The 20805-nt window shown below is 46.4% G+C and overlaps 1 protein-coding gene across 1 annotated transcript; it reads right to left on the bottom strand.

Annotated features, from left to right (window-relative positions):
• Positions 1–581: 581 nt before the first annotated feature.
• Positions 582–15256, bottom strand: LOC106604923 (spondin-2). Its single transcript, XM_014200061.3, has 6 exons — positions 15015–15256; positions 8243–8467; positions 5852–6072; positions 3069–3260; positions 2542–2713; positions 582–2377 (listed from the first exon to the last, which is right to left on the bottom strand). The coding sequence occupies exons 2-6, from the start codon at positions 8460–8462 to the stop codon at positions 2190–2192; spliced, it is 993 nt and encodes a 330-aa protein (XP_014055536.3). The 5' UTR covers positions 8463–8467; positions 15015–15256; the 3' UTR covers positions 582–2189.
• Positions 15257–20805: the final 5549 nt, after the last annotated feature.

The raw sequence follows: 20805 nt of genomic DNA, 5'->3' as shown, positions 1-20805 counted from the left end.
ATACTCAGCACAAAGCAGATACACACATCATTTAGTAGCAGTATTCTTCCCCAATTCTTCCCCATATGCTCTCCTTCGCCCACAAACGGTATCTAACAATTTTGTTCACAGTCTACCGCATGCATTTTAGTGTTGGATTTTAATCATACCGGTTGGAGATTATATGACTTTGAAACTCTGTATTAATTCACTGAGCTGAATGGACCTCCAAGTCTGCTGACGTCGTCATTTAGGGGCCCCATAAATCTGTGAGACCAGAACAAACCATAGAACAAGTTCTAGTACTACCGTGAAGCACCTCTTGTGTGCACTGTGGTAAAACATACATTTTCTTCCTTCACCTTTTATATTTTATTTCCATGTCCTGTTTGACAGTGATTACTTTGCACACTTTGGCTCTTGAGTTACATTGATTGCGCTTGACTACATTGATTGAAAAAAGATTGAGATTGTCATGTAGTCGCAAATTCACGTGTCCCTATGTTAACCACTAGGTGGTGCCACAGCATTTCAAAACGCACTGTATGTCCAAACACCACACAACAGCATAGCAGGATGGAAATAACAAAAGCAAGATATAATTCAGGAATAGATGCTTGAGATTTAATTACTGGACTATGAAGAGTGTTTATTATGTACAAGGTTTTTCAAACTTTTTCAAACGTTTACAGCCAGCAATATCTGGGTAAATTATTGAGCTTTGAATAGCGCTACAGACTAGCATCCCGTCCAGTGGGTGTACTTGTACATCATTCTGGCTTGGACAAGGCTTAGGCCTACTTACTTGAATAGTGCTACAAATGCATTTTATTTCATTCAACATTAGGAGTGTAGTGATTTGCCCTCTTGTATTTCTGTTGATATGACATAGCCTTCACAGTATCAATGTCCATGTCATTTAATTATATTTATGTGGCTCAGTTGGTAGAGCTTGGTGTTTGCAATGCCAGGGTTGTGGGTTCAATTCCCACGGGGGACCAGTATGGGATTATTTTTTTTTTTTAAATGAAATGTATGCATTCACTACTGTAAGTCGCTCTGGATAAGAGTGTCTGCTAAATGACTAAAATGTAAAAAAATGATGAGTGACTCCATGTCTTTATTTAGGAGCCAAAGGCCTTGGCCAGAACAATAAAGAGGTTTCATTATTGTTCAAATTACACTCTGGCATACAAGACACAAATAAGTTAATGTCATTGTGGATTACTGGAACTCCTATTAGACGTGATTCAAGGGCGTTCTTCAGTGTGACAGCAGTTTCACATTTGGACAAGGCCTTTGCGTAACTAGCATGTTAAGACTGTTCGGCTCCTTTGGCAGAAGCCAAATAACACAGAAGTTTCTATTTACAGAAAACACCTCCATATTTATTTCATGAGTTACACAAGATACAACGATACAACAGAACATACAGTATATACAAAATATGTCCTACATATTAAAAGAGAGAAAACAGATATAACTGCTCTTGTTTTTTTGTTTTTTTTTAAACCTGTATCCCTTTTTATTTTACGAAACCGCCTCGCTCCAAATTGGCTAGGGTTTTCTGACATGGGGTACCGGGCTATAGTGAGCCATCATCAGATGTGTCTTGTGAAAGGGTTATTTATAAATCTGTCTGTGTGGCTATGTTGAGTGATGGCTGTGCACTGAGCTGAGCATCATATAGGATTCCCATGTAAATCAATGCCCCAGTTTACACAAAGTAAGAGTGTATTATTTGTGTACAAGGGCATGTGTGTGTGTGTGTGTGGCCAGTGAAGATACTCTACATAGTTGTCTGTCTCTCATGTCCACTGATAATGTCGTTGTGCTCTTTTGTCATGTGGGTACTTGTCATCAGTCAACAACAGTGTTTCTCAATACAAGTCAGGACTAGTTGGTCTTTAGATTGCCAGAGTACGCCATAAAGACCACACCAAAAAGTCACCGCCACTTAAGACTTAACTGGGTCTAGAGATTGTGCGTTCTGCAGTGAAAGAGTCCATTGCTTGCATTATTGTGGTCTGTGTATGTTTGAGTCCCAGTGTTACCATGGAGACCGCCAGGGGTGTGGCTCCAATTAGAAGTTCCCCCTAAGCACAGATCTATGATCAGCTTACCGTCCCGAATCCTAACCTTACTGGCCTAAACCTAAAACTGACTTTAAATCAGTGTCTTGGGGCAACTTCACCCTACTCTGTCAGGGGTCACTGGCGCTTCAGACAGTTGTGTGGCGTGCACTCGGTCTGTTCCTCCAGCTCGGGACAGGGGGTTCCAGCGTTAGCCGGCCGCAAGAGGATGTAGCGGGTACGATGGCGGACGCCTCCCCTGGAGCAGGGCCCCAAACACAGACCCCAGGACGACCACATAGACACCTCACAGTCTAACGGTGTCTCTGAGATAGGGAGGGAGAGGGAAAGAGATGTGGTGAATGAATAACACAGAAATGCTGTGAATCGTGATCATCACAGAGAGAGAGAGAGAGAGAGAGAGAGGAGAAAGAAAGAAAGAAAGAGAACGTGAGGGAAAGAGACGGGGGATGTTTGCATGTAAACCTACCTGAGAAGCGTTGAGGGTGGATAGGGTGAGGCAGAATGTGATTGGACATGGGAGTTTGACGGGCAGATGAACGGCTCTGTCTGGTCAGCCGTATGGAGGCTATGGGCGGGAGCTCTGTGAGACGGGGGTAGAAGAAGGAGTTGGCTGGGTGGTTGGGCATCTGGGAAGTTATCTGGAGGGGGACAACAACATATAGAAAACGGTCAACAACAAACCCTAAGACACAGACTAAAACACACACTAATCACAAATTATTACCGGTACTTCTTAATAATTCAAAGCTGTGTGCTTTAACTGTGACTTTATGTTAGTGGAAAAAGTTCAATTACACTTTCAAGTCTTCCATGTTAGGGGAATGTTAGTAGCATGCCTACACCATAGGGGGCTTTAAGAGGTGTCCAGTTTCCCCTATATAGGCTACAATTGGCTTATTTAAAGCCTAGTCATTATAGAGCGAGGGGCAACCTCCGTGGCCCTCTTTCCCCCTTAGGTGAAAGTGAAATGAGGGGAAAAGTCATCTGTCTCACCCGTGTGATGTTTTCCTGAGGGACGGTGGGATAGTTGGGTGAAGAAAAAGTGAAGCCGCTGTCCGTCCCAGAGTCCAAGGGTTGGAGGTCAAGGGTCATTTCCTGTTTCCACTGGCCGCCCTCACAGAGGTTAAGACTGTCCACCCCCACAAACCAATCAGGGCTAGGGATCACCTTCACCATCAGAGAGAGCTGTGTCCATAGAGGGGGGAGGAGAGGAAAGGGGAGGAATGAAATGAGGTGGAGAGAGGAAATGAGAGAGTTTATTTACAGTACAGTATTCAGATCACGTGTGTGTAATATTGGCTGTGGTAAGAAGACAGGGTTATAGCTGAAGCTAACACATGCGTGGACAAAATCGGTCATTGGCTTTACACATCCTGGTTGTGTAATAGCCTGACGTGTGTCCATCAGTTCCAGCACACCCGCTGTTTCCTGTGTGGGGTTAAACTCTATGATCCTCTACTCCCCTCTCTCCTCTGTGATGGATGTTTCCTGAAAGGCAGTGACATCATGCAGGAAGCGTCCTGGGAACCGGCTCCGGGGTGGCAGGCGCCCAGAAAACAGCACATTAAAAACCAGGAAGGGAGCACAGCCTCCCTCGGGACACGGACGCCTGCTATTTGTGAATCTGGGCTGAGCTGGGACAGGATGGGGTAGAGTGGACAGGCTTGCATGGGGTGGGATGGGGCAGACATCAAAGTGCACTAGGTGCATTAGGGTGGAGTGGTGTGGGGAGTTTGGCCTCTGGGAAGCAGCAGCAGCAAGCAAATGAGGATGACATCAGTGGTGTGTTTCTATCCTGTGACACACAGTGAGGGATGAGGAGTAAACAGAGAGACTTGAGAGACTAGCAACTAGCCCAGGGGCATCTCTACTACTCCATCTGCTTCGAGAATCATCCTTCACTGACCTCCTCCTTCCTTCGCTCACATCCCTCCTTCCTTCCTTCCTTCCCTCCCTCCCTCACTCCCTCCCTCCCTCCATCCTTCCTCTCATCTTTCTGAACCTTCTCTCAAACGGTGGTTTTTCCAGGAATCCCTCCTGCTATATCCATTTCATTGGCCTGTGCAGCGAGTGGGAAGGCGGCGTATCTATCTTAACACGTTCTGGCTTGATCTGTCCACCGCGGGGGCGGCGGTTTTTACTTGAAGGCCAGAGACACTCGCTGACACACACTGATACCCACTTATAGTCCCATAATCACACTCACACTCCATTTAGGCATGCTCTCCCCAGGGCCCACAGAGGAGTCCCAGGCCCAGAGAATGAAAAATCCCCAACCGCAACCCGCCCAAACCTGGCAGTACCAGAAGCTTAAAGAAATATGCATAACTGGTCGCACTAATCTGTCGAAATGCAGTGGTTTCCTAGTGCAGAGTAGACTCGATTGGTTCTGGTAGTTGGTGAATTGTTTGTTGTCGTCTGTCTGATTCCAATTATGTGCTTGACAGAAATAGAATGGGGTTTTATGAATATGGAGATGAGAATCATGTGGGGATGTTTGGAGCATTGCATGTGTGTTTGCTTTGTAGAAAAGAGAGTGTGTGTGTGTGCGTGCATGCGTGCGTGCGTGCGTGCGTGCGTGCGTGCGTGCGTGCGTGTGTGTGTGTGTGTGTGTGTGTGTGTGTGTGTGTGTGTGTGTGTGTGCGAGCGTGCATAAAAAGCATAAGCCTACGTGTGTATCTCTTTGTGTATTTCCAGAGAAGGACAATTTGAGCCATCATTGTCACGTTCCACACAAAGACACACACATCTCCATGCCCCCATTCTCCGCCTTGCTACCCACTGATCTAAAAACAGATTGGCCAGGCCAGCACAAACACACACACCACATACCTCACATTTAGATCAGAGAATGCCAGACAAACGCCAGCCTTCAGTATGGGGCAGGCAGCAGGGGAAAGAGATGCTTTTCATGGGGGTTGTTTGCACAACGGGCTCCAGGTGCGGGCAGGCAGTGGAATTACTAATAAACAAAATGTAGATCACCAGCTCCACTCTATGGTCCTTCTATTTCCAAACCCCCAGGAGCTGCTCTCCTTCTCTCTCTCCCCCTTTCTCCCCCTCTCTCCACTTCAGTCATCAACTAAGTGCGAGGGCAAAGATAAACAAACAGACACAGGCCCCAGGCAGCCTAGAACCCACCTAGCCTGGCTAGCCTCCTGCCCAGCCTCAGCCCCAAACCCAGCCCCAGCCTAAGCCACAAGCTCCAGCCCCAGCCTATCATTCCAGCCCCACTCCCATATCCAGCCCCAGCCCCAGCCCCTGCCCAACCCCAATCCCCAGCCAAAGCCCCAGTCAAAGCCCCAGCCCTTGCCTATTGTTACAGCCTCACTCCCAGCTCCAGCATCAGCCCCAGCCCCATGAAGCCCCCGCCCGGGCCCTGAGTTCAGCAGGGGAGACAGCAGACATAGTCCAGACCAGGCAGGACGGATGTGGGCGTTTGTGGCCGTAGGGCTGGATGCTAAACTTAGCGTGATTGGAGCACTGTAAAAGAGTGATTAAGTGTTTGGCCAGGGAGGGTGGAGTGAGTCAAGGGGTTTGCCTGTGGTGGGACCGGGTCAAGAGTTGACAATGGATTGAGTTAAGGAGTGTGTTTGTTGGTAAGGATTTGTGGTTGGAGCGGCGAGCAGAACGGATGGTGGAAAGGTTGTGAAGAGGTTTATGTAAAGCAACGAAGTGTGTGTGTGTGTGTGTGTGTGTGTGTGTGTGTGTGTGTGTGTGTGTGTGTGTGTGTGTGTGTGTGTGTGTGTGTGTGTGTGTGTGTGTGTGATGCCTACCAGTGGGCTCCGTGGTTGCAGCAGCAGTTCTGTGGAGCTGTGCCCGATGCCAGTGGGGATGCCCGCTGTTCTGTACATGGCACCGACGTCCCGTCTCTTCCTGGCATCCTTCGCCCCCTTCACCAGCTCCACAGTTACCCCCACCTCAGCAAAGTTCTGCACCCCTATACTCGCCAGCGCCCCCTCCTGAAACAGCCGATGCTGCCCATTGTGAGTGATAGCTGTTGGGAGAAGTCAGGGAGGCAGTGAGGTACGTTTCCAATGCTCTGAAAATGCATATTTTCTTCCTTTCTCCTTGCCTTAATGCCATCAGTCTAATCTAGAATGAGTTAATCTCACTGCATTCATGATCTCTTTACACACACGACTTGCCTAGTTAAATAAAGGTTAAATATAAAACATAATTTAAAAAACAACAAATTCATTTTCTTTCTCTTTTTGTCTCTGTTTTTTCACTCCCCATACCGTTTACCTCCTTCCCCCCCTTTCTGATGTCTCACATTCCCGCTGTTTTCTTTACTAGGGATTGTTGTCTTTGTTCTCGCTTTGTCCTTATTAAGAACTGATTCTGAGTCAGATGTCTGTTCTTTGTCCTGTCACTCTCATTATAAGCCACACTTGGCCCGGGATCAGTGGTTATAAAGCTAGCAGAGGGTCAGTCAGACAAACTAACAACCACACAGTCTCAGTCTCTTTTATAACATCTCTGCCTTAGCTAACCTCAGGATCCATGCACACACACACACACACACACACACACACACACACACACACACACACACACACACACACACACACACACACACACACACACACACACACACACACACACGCACACGCACACGCACACGCACGTGCACACACACACACACACACACACACACACACACATACACACACACACGCACACTCCCGACGCACCCAAAAAAGCACACTTCACACACTATCCTGTTTCTCCTCAACCGTCGTCACTTATGCACTTAATTGAATTTCCATACTAGCAGGTTTCCCACAAGTGTCAAGTTCCTGAAACCCCATAATACAGAATAAGATTCAGATTCACTTAACGTTTCAGTTTCTTCCCGCAAATTAACGACCGCCCTCCTCAACTCCCAGACCCAAAATGAGTCACGTTTTTCTTCTTCATTGACTAATAACTCGCTTATATAACTGTCTTTCCTGGGCTCATTGTCCCTCGCCCCTTCCAGTCTAAGTCATCAGAGGCGTGTCCATGTCCCCAGGGCCTGTGTGCAACGTTACTGTCTCTATATGCAGCAACAGGCCATCACCCACTGGCAGGCTGACAGGGCATGGCTGGAAGTTCTGGAACCCGGACAAACCCACAGCGGCCACAGACAGTGATGCAGAGATCAAGTCTGGCACACGCACACCTCTGCCATCCATCCACGCTGGCAAGGCAGGGCAGAGCCAAGTAGAGCGTGATGCCCCTTTCCTCCCTCCTTTAGTGAGGGAAGACATCTGACCCCACCACACTCTAAAAACCACCATAGCCCCTATTTGCCTCCAGGACCCCAGCAGCCCCAAATTGAGAGGAGGAGGGCGAGGGCGAGGGAGAGTGAGATAGAGTGAAGGAGAGAGAGTAAGTAAGAGAGAGAACCTGTGGGGTACCCGCCCTGTATCATCTGGTAGCGTTTAGCCTCTCTCTCTCTCTCCCCCTTGTGTGTGTGGAGGTGGACTGGGAGCGCAGGGCCGGGCCATGGGGGGAAGGGGAGGCCCAGAACAGGTTAACTGGCCAGCTGTGAGCCCTCAAACCTCCAGCACATGATCAGGTGAAGAAAGGAGCAGGCCGAGCCAGTATCCCTGTCAGGCATACTATCCCTGATCTGCTCCCTGACCGCAGGGGGGAGAGGATGAGGGAGGAAGTCAGCAGGAGAAGGGACGTGACCACAAATGGAGACATGCCACTCTTAAGACTGCTGAGTACAAGGCAGCCTTTGTATTTTACCTGGTCTGTCAACTCACCACAAGAGTTCCTTGAGCATCTCTCTCTCCCTATATCTCTCTGTACAATGGTTTTCTCTAGAGAGTATGGAGAACCGTGGGTGGTCTACTCTCTCTCTTGCGCGCGCTTTCTATCGAACAATGTCTGTGTCTCTGTTGTTTAAAATAGCCTCGCTCCTTCACCCTTTTCCCCTTGTGAGCCCTGACGTGAAAGGGCTTTATGGGTGAAAAGTGATGAGTGTCCTTTCCATTCACCAAACAATGGTGTCATGAGGGGAAAAGGCAAAGAGAGGAGGCCATTATAGGTCCTTGCGACTACTATAAGGAGTATACGCTGTGTCTGTATTCTGATCATCAAGGGGGTATCATGAAGTGTCTAGAGGTAGTGGTTAGGGCCTGATTTTGGACTGAGCTGGTGGTTCATCTCACCTATGAGTTTGGACCACTGTGCAGGGGGTCGGAACAGTGGGTACTGTTTAGGGAAAGTCTGGGGGCTCCAGTGACCCGTAAATACCAGGATGTAGGAGGCAGGACCTCTGGCCGTACACTCTGTCCCATTGGTCGGTCCGGCAAAGGATAGGGTGAGCTTCAGAAGCACCACCAGCAGCTGCTGCAGCCAACCGCAGGACAGGAGCTTCGATGACATCATCTAAACTGGACGCAGAGGGAAGAGAAGAAATGTCAATTAAAAGTGTTCTCAACAGAGTAGGATGGAGTTTCATCAAGACGCTGACTCTAAGAGACTCTGTAAAGTCCATGGAGAATAAGAACACCTCCTCCCAGCTGCCCACTGCACTGAGGATAGGAAACTCTGTCACCACCAATAAATCCACTATAATTGAGAATTTCAATAAGCATTTTTCTATGGCTGGTCATGCTTTCCACCTTGCTACCCCTACCGCGGTCAACAGCACTGCACCCCCCACAGCTACTCGCCTTCCCCATTTCTCCTTCTCCCAAATCCAGTCAGCTGATGTTCTGAAAGAGCTGCAAAATCTGGACCCCTACAAATCAGCCGGGCTAGACAACCTGGACCCTTTCTTTCTAAAATTATCTGCCGAAATTGTTGCAACCCCTATTACTAGCCTGTTCAACCTCTCTTTCGTGTTGTCTGAGATTCCCAAAGATTGGAAAGCAGCTGCGGTCATCCCTCTCTTCAAAGGGGGGGACACTCTTGACCCAAACAGCTACAGACCTATATCTATCCTACCCTGCCTTTCTAAGGTCTTCGAAAGCCAAGTCAACAAACAGATTATCGACCATTTCGAATCCCACTGCACCTTCTCCGCTATGCAATCTTGTTTCAGAGCTGGTCATGGGTGCACCTCAGCCACGTTCAAGGTCCTAAACGATATCATAACCGCCATTGATAAGAAACAATACTGTGCTGCCGTATTCATTGACCTGGCCAAGGCTTTCGACTCTGTCAATCACCACATCCTCATCGGCAGACTCAATAACCTTGGTTTCTCAAATGATTCCTCACCTGGTTCACCAACTACTTCTCTGATAGAGTTCAATGTGTCAAATCGGATGTCCTGTTGTCCGGGCCTCTGGCAGTTTCTATGGGGGTGCCACAGGGTTCAATTCTTGGGCCAACTCTTTTCTCTGTATACATCAATGATGTCGTTCTTGCTGCTGGTGAGTCTCTGATCCACCTCAACGCAGACAACACAATTCTGTATACTTCTGGCCCTTCTTTGGACACTGTGTTAACAACCCTCCAGATGAGCTTCAATGCCATACAACTCTCCTTCCGTGGCCTCCAACTGCTCTTAAATACAAGTAAAACTAAATGCATGCTCTTCAACCGATCGCTACCTGCACCTGTCCGCCCGTCCAGCATCACTACTCTGGACGGTTCTGACTTAGAATATGCTGACAACTACAAATACCTAAGTGTCTGGTTAGACTGTAAACTCTCCTTCCAGACTCACATCAAACATCTCCAATCCAAAGTTAAATCTAGAATTGGCTTCCTATTTCACAACAAAGCATCCTTCACTCATGTTGCCAAACATACCCTCGTAAAACTGACCATCCTACCGATCCTCGACTTCGGCGATCTCATTTACAAAATAGCCTCCAATACCCTACTCAATAAATTGGATGTAGTCTATCACAGTGCCATCCGTTTTGTCACCAAAGTCCCATATACTACCCACCAATGCGACCTGTACGCTCTCGTTGGCTGGCCTTCGCTTCATACTCGTCGCCAAACCCACTGGCTCCAGATCATCTACAAGACCCTGCTAGGTAAAGTCCCCCCTTATCTCAGCTCACTGGTCACCATAGCAGCACCCACCTGTAGCACGCGCTCCAGCAGTTATATCTCTCTGGTCACCCCCAAAGCCAATTCCTCCGTTGGCCACCTCTCCTTCCAGTTCTCTGCTGCCAATGAATGGAACGAACTACAAAAATCTCTGAAACTGGAAACACTTATCTCCCTCACTAGCTTTAAGCACCAACTGTCAGAGCAGCTCACAGATCACTGCACCTGTACATAGCCCATCTATAATTTAGCCTAAACAACTACCTCTTCCCCTACTGTATTTATTTATTTATTTTGCTCCTTTGCACCCCATTATTTCTACTTTGCACTTTCTTCCACTGCAAATCTACCATTCCAGTGTTTTACTTGCTATATTGTATTTACTTTGCCATCATGGCCTTTTTTTGCCTTTACCTCCCTTATCCCACCTCATTTGCTCACATTGTATATAGACTTATTTTTCTACTGTATTATTGACTGTATGTTTGTTTTACTCCATGTGTAACTCTGTGTTGTTGTGTGTGTCGAACTGCTTTGCTTTATCTTGGCCAGGTCGCAATTGTAAATGAGAACTTGTTCTCAACTTACCTACCTGGTTAAATAAAGGTGAAATAAAAAATAAAATAAAAAAATAATAAGAGTCCAGGTCAGGATGTGTGACAGTTAGTTAAACTAGTTTCCTTGTACTCTACTTTATACTGTATCATCCTGGTACGTCGGTCTGGGCAGGGGCAGTCAGAGGGCAGGGTAGACGGTAGAGGCCATCGAACTGTCAGCATTCATCAATGTCACTGTAATGTCTGGATAAGACCCTGGTCCAAAATAAACATGGCCGACATTCTAAGGATAGACATAAAGCCTGCTGAGTGCTGACTGACCTCACTGACTGACCATCCTCAAAACATCCCTAACCCTGACCTGACCACTGCTGAGTCAGACTGGATGTGCTAACGGGAGAGTGGACCGTCCATACCGTATATGCACATGTTGGTTGTCTATAAAGACATCTGTGTATCTGCAGGTGTACATGCATGTGAGTGTACTGTGTGTGTGTGTGTGTGTGTGTGTGTGTGTGTGTGTGTGTGTGTGTGTGTGTGTGTGTGTGTGTGTGTGTGTGTGTGTGTGTGTGTGTGTGTGAGCGTGTGTGAGCGTGTGTGAGCGTGTGTGAGTGTGTGTGAGCATGTGTGAGTGAGCATGTGTGCGTGAGCCCCAGTTCCCTGTACTCTGCCACTGTACATCAGGGCTTAAGGGGGATTTACAATGCTCCCGGAGATGAGTGTAAATCAGCCGTACTGCCAGATCCACGCTGCCTGTTCTGTGTCCCACTCCCCTCAGAACACTGCCCTCACCCCTACCTCACCCCTCCTCCCCCCCTAGCCCCCCATGCTGATTTACCGCCCTGTCTATGAGGCTGGTAGAATTAAAATAACAGAACTGCAGCCTGGCAAGGCTATTTTCAGTGTGTGTGTGTGTGTGTGTGTGTGTGTGTGTGTGTGTGTGTGTGTGTGTGTGTGTGTGTGTGTGTGTGTGTGTGTGTGTGTGTGTGTGTGTGTGTGTGTCTCTGTACACGCGTGCGTGCATATGCCTTCTGTCCCCACTAAGATGTGTATGCAGACAACATGGTTTCTGCTCTGTACAGACAGAGAATAGACTATGACTGCATTGGCGTTTCCTTTTCTCTGTTATAGTCTGAACACTGAACGTCCTGGACCAAGAAGGGACTAAGAGGGTACAGTGGTTTTGCAGCTTATTCTCAGACAGCCCTCAGAATGTGCGGGTGTGTGTGTAGGTGTGTGTGTCGCCAATGTGACCAGTCCCTTCTTCCTGCAATATTGGTACAGCAGAGCTGCAGCCGTTGAGATGATCAGATGACAGGGCTGGCTCCTCTCTGCCTCCATACTCATGGTATTTTTACCATGCCTGTTAAACTTTGCTGTTGTAAATATAAGTTTAGAGGAGAAAGTAAATGGGTAACATGCACACTGACATATACAGCTGCAGACAGTAAACTATCGCTGCAGCCTACTCGTGATATGCCATCAGTGATGTAGTGGTAAAAAAAAAAAAAAGAATAGGTGTGATCGCCGATCGGGGTTAAAAAAAAAGCAATGCTCCCTTTACTTTAAATGCATTTCTCCGCAAAAGGTGGATAGCTGTCAAGCAAAACAAAAGGTGCGTAAACTCGGTTTACTTGCGTTTACCCTCCACTACACCACAGTACGCCATGAGAAAAAACTTTGAGTAGAGTTTTGGAGCAGACTATATTAGAGAGGTAACAGTATCCACAACTGAAAATAGGCTTCAGGGACAATGTGTTGTGTGATGTGTATGTGTGTGTATGTGTGTATGTGTGTGTATGTGTGTGTGTGTGTGTGTGTGTGTGTGTGTGTGTGTGTGTGTGTGTGTGTGTGTGTGTGTGTGTGTGTGTGTGTGTGTGTGTGTGTGTGTGTTCGTGCGTGCGTGCGTGCGTGCGTGCGTGCGTGCGTGCGTGCGTGCGTGCGTGCGTGCGTGCGCTGTTCGACTGGCCCTGTCTGCATTCTGTGCCTGCCGGCTGCATAGGGGCACAGATACTGTATGTTAACCTATAGAAACATCATATACCATGCAACAACCTCTCAACATCACTCGCCCCTTTCCCTCTAGAATCTAGACAGACAGTGTCAATGGAAAGCTGTTTGGTGCTAATCTCTCGACAATCTTTGGCTGCCCAACTCTAGTATTTTTTTCACTAATTGGTCTTTTGACCAATCAGATCAGCTCTGAAAAAGAGTTGACTTGGAAAGATCTGACGTGATTGGTCAAAAGACCAATTAGTGTAAAAAACATGACAATTGGGCTGCCTGTGTAAACATAGCCAGTATGTCAAGGTATGGAGCGGCAGGTAGCCTAGCGGTTAGAGCGTTGGGCCAGTAACCGAGCTGACAAGGTAAAAAAATCTGTTGTTCTGCCCCTGAACAAGGCAGTTTAACCCACTGTTCCCTGGTAGGCTGTAATTGTAAATAAAAATGTATTCCTAAGTAACTTGCCTGGTTAAATAAAAACATCATGAATCTCTTTTAAACTAAGGTTAGACATATAAGGGCTGGAAGTGCGTCAGGGCAGTGGGGTACGGTCAGTACACAGCGGAGAGGATGAACAATACTACTGACTGACACGCCGAGATTAACACGGCACTGACTACTCACTGTCGATCTCCGTCAGTCACATAGACACAGAGAAACACAGGCACAGCATATTGTAGGCACGTTCATTCTCATCAGCGTAGAGACAGCACAGGCTGGAAACACACAACACGTTCATTCTCATCAGCGTAGAGACAGCACAGGCTGGAAACACACAACACGTTCATTATCATCAGCGTAGAGACAGCACAGGCTGGAAACACACAACACGTTCATTATCATCAGCGTAGAGACAGCACAGGCTGGAAACACACAACACGTTCATTCTCATCAGCGTAGAGACAGCACAGGCTGGAAACACACAACACGTTCATTCTCATCAGCGTAGAGACAGCACAGGCTGGAAACACACAACACGTTCATTATCATCAGTCGACACAGACATAGCCCAGACGCAGCCTCATACATAGACATACGGCTAAATGCACATGTTAGGATTCATCAGTCGACCCACTAGCAGACTTAGACACAGCAGTTTTTCTGGATTTCTCTGGGGCACGAGACACAATAAAACAAGGGGATGTGGAGTGATGCCAAACATATTGCCTGTGGACCTACGCTGTGTAATTACACCCACATCATGCAGTGCGAGGCTCACACACACGCACACGCACACGCACACACACACACGCACACACACACACACACACACACACACACACACACACACACACACACACACACACACACACACACACAAACTAGCATACACATTAACACACACACACACACACACACACACACACACACACACACACACACACACACACACACACACACACACACACACACACACACACACACACACACACACAAACTAGCATACACATTAACACACACACATACACATACACACACACACACACACACACACACACACACACACACACACACACACACACACACACACACACACACACACACACACACACACACACACACACACACACACACACACCATGAAAGGAGGTCAGATGATTCCTCTCTTCCAAATGCGAGCTGAAGACAAACCGCAGTCATGCCAGTGTAGGCAGGAGTTAAGAGAAGGAGAGAAACATGCAGATGAATGCAGGGTTTGAGAGAGGGGCATATGCTGAAGCATTCAGATAGCCGGCTTTGTTATTTTATTATAAACCCTCAGCAGAAATAGAAAGAGTAGAGAGGAGGGAGAGAAGAGAGAGTGGCAGACAGCCTATTTGGTAACAGGAGCATACACACAAATACATACCAACTCACACATCATGTAAAAACAAACTTACACACTAAGGGATGCACAAATAGAGATGTACAGTTGTAACCGGTACATACACATACACATATACCAAACCCAGATCTGGGTTGAAATACTATTTCAAATATCTCAATTACTTTCACGTACATTCAAAGTAAGTATTTAGATATATATTAGATATAAATATCTCAATTACTTTCACATACGTTCAAAGTAACTATTTAGATATACAAGTAGTTGAATATTTTCATGTATTTGGAAATACACGCAGAAAATATTTGAAAAATTCTACTACACTGACTCAAAAACACTCCCAGGCATTTAACCCAGGTACTTGAAAATAGTATTTGAAATAAGTATTTGAATATACTGTCAAAGAAAAAGTATTTGAAATACCAAGTACACATTTATTTGAACCCGGGTCTGACAGAACCACACACTCATGCACACTAATACTCATGCACATACTCAGAGTGTCTGAATCGAACCCTCGGGGTTGTAGATTGAGTTTCTTACCTGGGAAGGACGACTCAGTAAATGACAGAGGATATATCAGCAGGACAGAAAGACAGCACGACAGCAAGGAATACTCAGCTCCAGTCCCTCGCTCTCTTTCTCTTTCTCTTCCTCTCTCTCTCTCTCTCTCTCTCTCTCTCTCTCTCTCTCTCTACTGGCACAGTCCGTCTGGTTGCGGGAGGCAGGGAGCCTTATCACAGTCTTCCTTCCTCACTCTACTCTATCTCTCTCCAAATCTCCCTTTCTTCCACCCTCCTCCCTCATTGTATCCCCTTCTACCCCCCCTCTCTCTCTAGCTTTCTCTCTCCCTCCCCTTCTTTTCTCCCCTTACCTCTCCTTGTATGGGAAGGCAGTGCACAGCACCCCCCTTCTCCTCTGTAGTATCTCTCTCTCTTTCTTCCGCCCTTTTTCTCATTCTCTCTCTGTGTGTACACACACAACTTCTCCCACTGTCTCCGTGTCACTGTGAAAACTCAGTAACCCCTAACCTCATATTGCTGACAAGGTAATCAACACCATGTTACCCACAACTGAATTGATCTTACTTGGCAGTCAGTGCATTCCTATTGTATAGTGTTTACGTTTTCTCTGAACTATTTTAATTATCACATTTGGGGGCGGAGAAATCCCAAAAGTCTGGTTGTTGAATAATGACAGATCAGCAGTCTGGCTCTGGAAAAGGGAAGTGCTTCCATCCAATAATGAATAGAACAGGGCTGAGCCTTAGTGGTCAATCCAGCTAATGATTCCACTGGACAAACTTCCTCTGGTCAGTGAAGTGAAGGAAGGAGGGTGTATTAAAGCCCTGTCTGTGTCTATTCCCCCACAGCCACAGCTGGTAAACACATGGGCAACTTAGGACGGCTCCATTACCGAGCTGGCTATTGATCCACTTGTTGGGGCGCAGTGTGAATGAGTGTGTGTGTGTGTTTGGTTTTACTATCCTTGTGGGGACCAGAAGTCCTCACAAGGATAGTAAAACAACGAAGTGGGGACATTTCGCTGGTCCCCACAAGGAAAAAGTATATTTTAGGCTCAGGGGTTAGGTTTAGGGTTAAAATTAGGGTACGCACACACACACAAACAAGCACACACACTCAAAAGCATCTCTGAACAATCATGTAATCTCTAAATATTTAAGCCTAAACCTTGCGCTATCCTTCTCTCAAAGCAGACCATGGAATCCATTTAAGATCCTCCATCCTCCAGACCGTAGATGTGGGCTACCACAAAGACCAGGGTCTCAGACTAGGCTTATCCCAAAGCTAAGGACGTTACTTCCCTTAAGCTGTTCTGTGAAGGAATGACAATAAGAATGAGGTAGCATGGAGAAGCAGCCTGGCTTACCTGGCCACTATGGCTTCACCGTGAACCCTCTAGAAACCTTTCAGGCAATTCAGATTGTTAGAAGAGGACCTCTTCACAGAGGAATGCACTTGTTTTTTCGAATTGTGTTTTTTCAGATATATTTTTTGGGGTGTGCTCCTGCCTTGACTGTAGCATCTGTTGTTGCATTTTATTGTGTCATTTGCTGCTGGTCTTGTCATGCAGAGCTCCCTTGGAAAAGAGACCTTGGTCTCAATGGGACTCCCTGCCTTAATAAAGGTTAACATAAATAAATAACATAAATAACTAACTGGAAGGGAAGAAAGGTGAAGAAAGAAGAAGAAATATGAATGACTTAGTTCCAAAAGCTTCTTGCCCCTTATCTTCCTTACCTCCTTGTTTCTCTCCCTCTCTATTTCAATTTCGGCTCCCTTCACTCCTTCCCTCTCTCTCTCGCTTTATCCCCTCTTTCCACCATTCACTTATCTAGCCCTCTCTCACCCGGTCTCGGTCTTGTAACGTTTCCATGAAATGTGTCTCGAACATTAATATCTTATATTCTGAGAACATGGCAACCATGTTCTGTGTATGTTTGGTGTGACGTTGATGGAATATTATCATAAACCGTACACAGGAATGTTCTTGGAATGTTCCCATGAAACGTGTCTATAACATTGATATTGGTTATTCTGTGAACACGATAATGGAATAGACAACAGGTGGAAATTATAGGCAATTAGCAAGACACCCCCAATAAAGGAGTGGTTCTGCAGGTGGGGACCACAGACCACTTCTCAGTTCCTATGCTTCCTGGTTGATGTTTTGGTCACTTTTGAATGCTGGCGGTGCTTTCACTCTAGTGGTAGCATGAGACGGAGTCTACAACCCACACAAGTGGCTCAGGTAGTGCAGCTCATCCAGGATGGCACATCAATGCGAGCTGTGGCAAGAATGTTTGCTGTGTCTGTCAGCGTAGTGTCCAGAGCATGGAGGCGCTACCAGGAGACAGGCCAGTACATCAGGAGACGTGGAGGAAGCCGTAGGAGGGCAACAACCCAGCAGCAGGACCGCTACCTCCGCCTTTGTGCAAGGAGGAGCAGGAGAAGCACTGCCAGAGCCCTTCAAAATGACCTCTAGCAGGCCACAAATGTGCATGTGTCTGCTCAAACGGTCAGAAACAGACTCCATGAGGGTGGTATGAGGGCCCGACATCCACAGGTGGGGGTTGAGCTGACAGCCCAACACCGTGCAAGACGTTTGGCATTTGCCAGAGAACACCAAGATTGGCAAATTCGCCACTGGCGCCCTGTGCTCTTCACAGATGAAAGCAGGTTCACATTGAGCACGTGACAGACGTGACAGAGTCTGGAGACGCCGTGGACAACGTTCTGCTGCCTGCAACATCCTCCAGCATGACCGGTTTGGCGGTGGGTCAGTCATGGTGTGGGGTGGCATTTCTTTGGGGGGCCCCACAGCCCTCCATGTGCTCGCCAGAGGTAGCCTGACTGCCATTAGGTACCGAGATGAGATCCTCAGACCCCTTGTGAGACCATATGCTGGTGCGGTTGGCCCTGGGTTCCTCCTAATGCAAGACAATGCTAGACCTCATGTGGCTGGAGTGTGTCAGCAGTTCCTGCAAGAGGAAGGCATTGATGCTATGGACTGGCCCACCCGTTCCCCAGACCTGAATCCAATTGAGCACATCTGGGACATCATGTCTCGCTTCATCCACCAACGCCACGTTGCACCACAGACTGTCCAGGAGTTGGCGGATGCTTTACTCCAGGTCTGGGAGGAGATCCCTCAGGAGACCATCTGCCAGGAGCATGCCCAGGCGTTATAGGGAGGTCATACAGGCACGTGGAGGCCACACACACTACTGAGCCTCATTTTGACTTGTTTTAAGGACATTACATCAAAGTTGGATCAGCCTGTAGTGTGGTTTTCCACTTTAATTTTGAGTGTGACTCTAAATCCAGACCTCCATGGGTTGATAGATTGGATTTCCATTGATTATTTTTGTGTGATTTTGTTGTCAGCACATTCAACTATGTAAAGGAAAAAGTATTTAATAAGATTATTTCTTTCATTCAGATCTAGGATGTGTTGTTTAAGTGTTCGATTTATTTTTTTGAGCAGTATATATATATATTTTATATATATATACTGAACAAAAATATAAATGCAACATGCAACAATGTCAACAATTTTATTGAGTTACAGTTCATAAAAGGAAATCAGTCAATTGAAAGAAATTCATTAGGTCCTAATCTATGGATTTCACATGACTGGGCAGGGGCGAAGCCACGGATGGGCCTGGGAGGGCATAGGCCCACCCACTGGGGAGCCAGGCCCAGCCAATCAGAATGAGTTTTTCCTCACAAAAGGCCTTTATTACAGACAGAAATACTCCTCAGTTTCATCAGCTGTTCGGGTGGCTGGTCTCAGATGATCCCTCAGATGAAGAAGCCGCAAGTGGAGGTCCTGGGCTGGCGTGGTTAAGCATGGACTGCGGATGTGAAGCCGGTTGGAGAAATGAACATTCAAATATCTGGCAACAGGTCTGGTGGACATTCCTGCAGTCAGCATGCCAATTGCACACACCCTCAAAACTTCAGACATCTGTGGCATTGTGTTGTGTGACAAAACTGCACATTTTAGAGTGATCCCCAGGACAAAGTGCACCTGTGTAATGACCATGCTGTTTAATCAGCTTCTTGATATGCCACACCTGTCAAGTGGATTGATTATCTTGGCAAAGGAGAAATGCCAACTAACAGGGATCTAAACAAATGTGTGCAAAACATTTGAGAGAAATATGATTTTTGTGCATATGGAACATTTCTGGGAACTTTTATTTCAGCTCATGAAACATGGCACCAACACTTTACATGTTGCGTTTATATTTTTGTTCAGTATATTTTTTAGGAACAAAAAATGAAGAGTACAGATTATTGTATAGTACAATATACAAACGTTTTAAAAGATATATCTTTTTTTGTAAAAATCTTGGGGAAGTAAATGTATTTATTGGTTCCTTTCATTTTGATAAGAGTGGAAAATGTAGTGAATTGAAGGTTGTTTGATGATGTCAAATATTTTATGTACTGATTTTAACTTTGTGTCATTGGATTTTGTGTGGGATGGGGTCGCGAGAAGTTCTCACGAAAAAATGGGGTCCCCAGAAATTGTGGTGGAAAAAATGGGGTACCCACTGAAAAAGTTTGAATACAGGGGGCTGAAGCCAGGGCTGGGTTTCTACTAAGCTAACATATGGCATTGTTTGAAGATGGTCACAGGAAGGATCATTTAGCTATTTGATTTGGAATTTCATGACTCCTATAGGTATAATATATATATATATATATATATATATATATATATAGCCTTACTGCTATTAGCCCAAAGAAACACATTGAATAAAAGATGCATACATGGAAATACATCAAAAGGAAGTGTGTGTTGAAGTGTCTGTTCTATATCTGAGAGATATAAGAAAGTTCAGGGTTTTATTTTTTTTTTTAATTACAGTGGAATGACCCATATTCCTTTGACATGGACATGCCCCATTCACTTCCATTCATTTTTCGGCCCTGTAGCGGATTACCTTCAGACGAGTCCTGTGACACTTGTGGGGGTCATAGAGCAAAACAGAACACCATCGGAGAACACAATGTGTTTGTGAGACTCATCTTTCCATATAGGGGTCATATTACTGTGTAGCCCAAACCTTTGTTGTTTGCTGGGAGGTTACAGGGAAAACCTCGACTTCCCCTGCCTGCTGATTAATGACAGAGAGCTGGGCGTCAACACTGGCTGGCTCTCATTGGCCTAGAGGAGAACGTCTCACACTCTCTCTCACACACACACACACACTTAGATTTACACATTGAAACACATACACATAATACTGAGACATACAGACCACGAGCAGAGTGGAACTTCACACTGGCCTGCCCTGAATTTGAGTCCCTGCAGAGTGCACACATCTGCAGAGCAGCTCACACTAGTCGGTAGGAGTCAACCACACATGATCAATGTCAAACCCACACACAGATAAGCATATACACACAGTCCCCTCGTCAAACACCCACTCACACTTGCAAAGTAAACAGTGGCAGGAGCCAACAGCGAGAATAATATTGAAAAACAATGGCTGGTACCATAACCACAGCAGCTGGAGTTTAGGGTTTATAACTCCATTATTGAGATGCCCTCATAAGGGATACCAGGGATGGAAAAAGTAGGCCCAATAAATACTGTTCTATTTCTATTCAGACACTGTATACAAAATATATTGACCATCTACTTGTAATGTGTCAAGTTGATCCATTGATCTAACAGGCTACACACACACGGCACAGAGTGAACACACAGTACGTACCGTACTCAGGACTATGGGAAATAAACAGGGAACTCTACCAATGTGTCCCCTTATGATGCAATCTCCAAGCCATCCATTCAT

The sequence above is a fragment of the Salmo salar genome, chromosome 05, assembly GCF_965601325.2.
Source record: "Salmo salar chromosome 05, fSalSal1, whole genome shotgun sequence".
Lineage (NCBI taxonomy): Eukaryota > Metazoa > Chordata > Actinopteri > Salmoniformes > Salmonidae > Salmo > Salmo salar.
Note: the sequence above shows the minus strand (reverse complement) of the source record. Positions and strands in the feature narration are given on the sequence as shown.

Excerpts from the sequence above, each read along its gene's own strand:
- LOC106604923 (XM_014200061.3), bottom strand. The coding sequence starts at position 8,462 with ATGATGTCATCGAAGCTCCTGTCCTGCGGTTGGCTGCAGCAGCTGCTG. Across the intron at positions 3,261-5,851 it reads TGCAACCACGGAGCCCACTG|CTCTCTCTGATGGTGAAGGT; the intron begins GTAGGCATCACA and ends CTATGGACACAG. Across the intron at positions 2,714-3,068 it reads CTCAGGAAAACATCACACGG|ATAACTTCCCAGATGCCCAA; the intron begins GTGAGACAGATG and ends GTCCCCCTCCAG.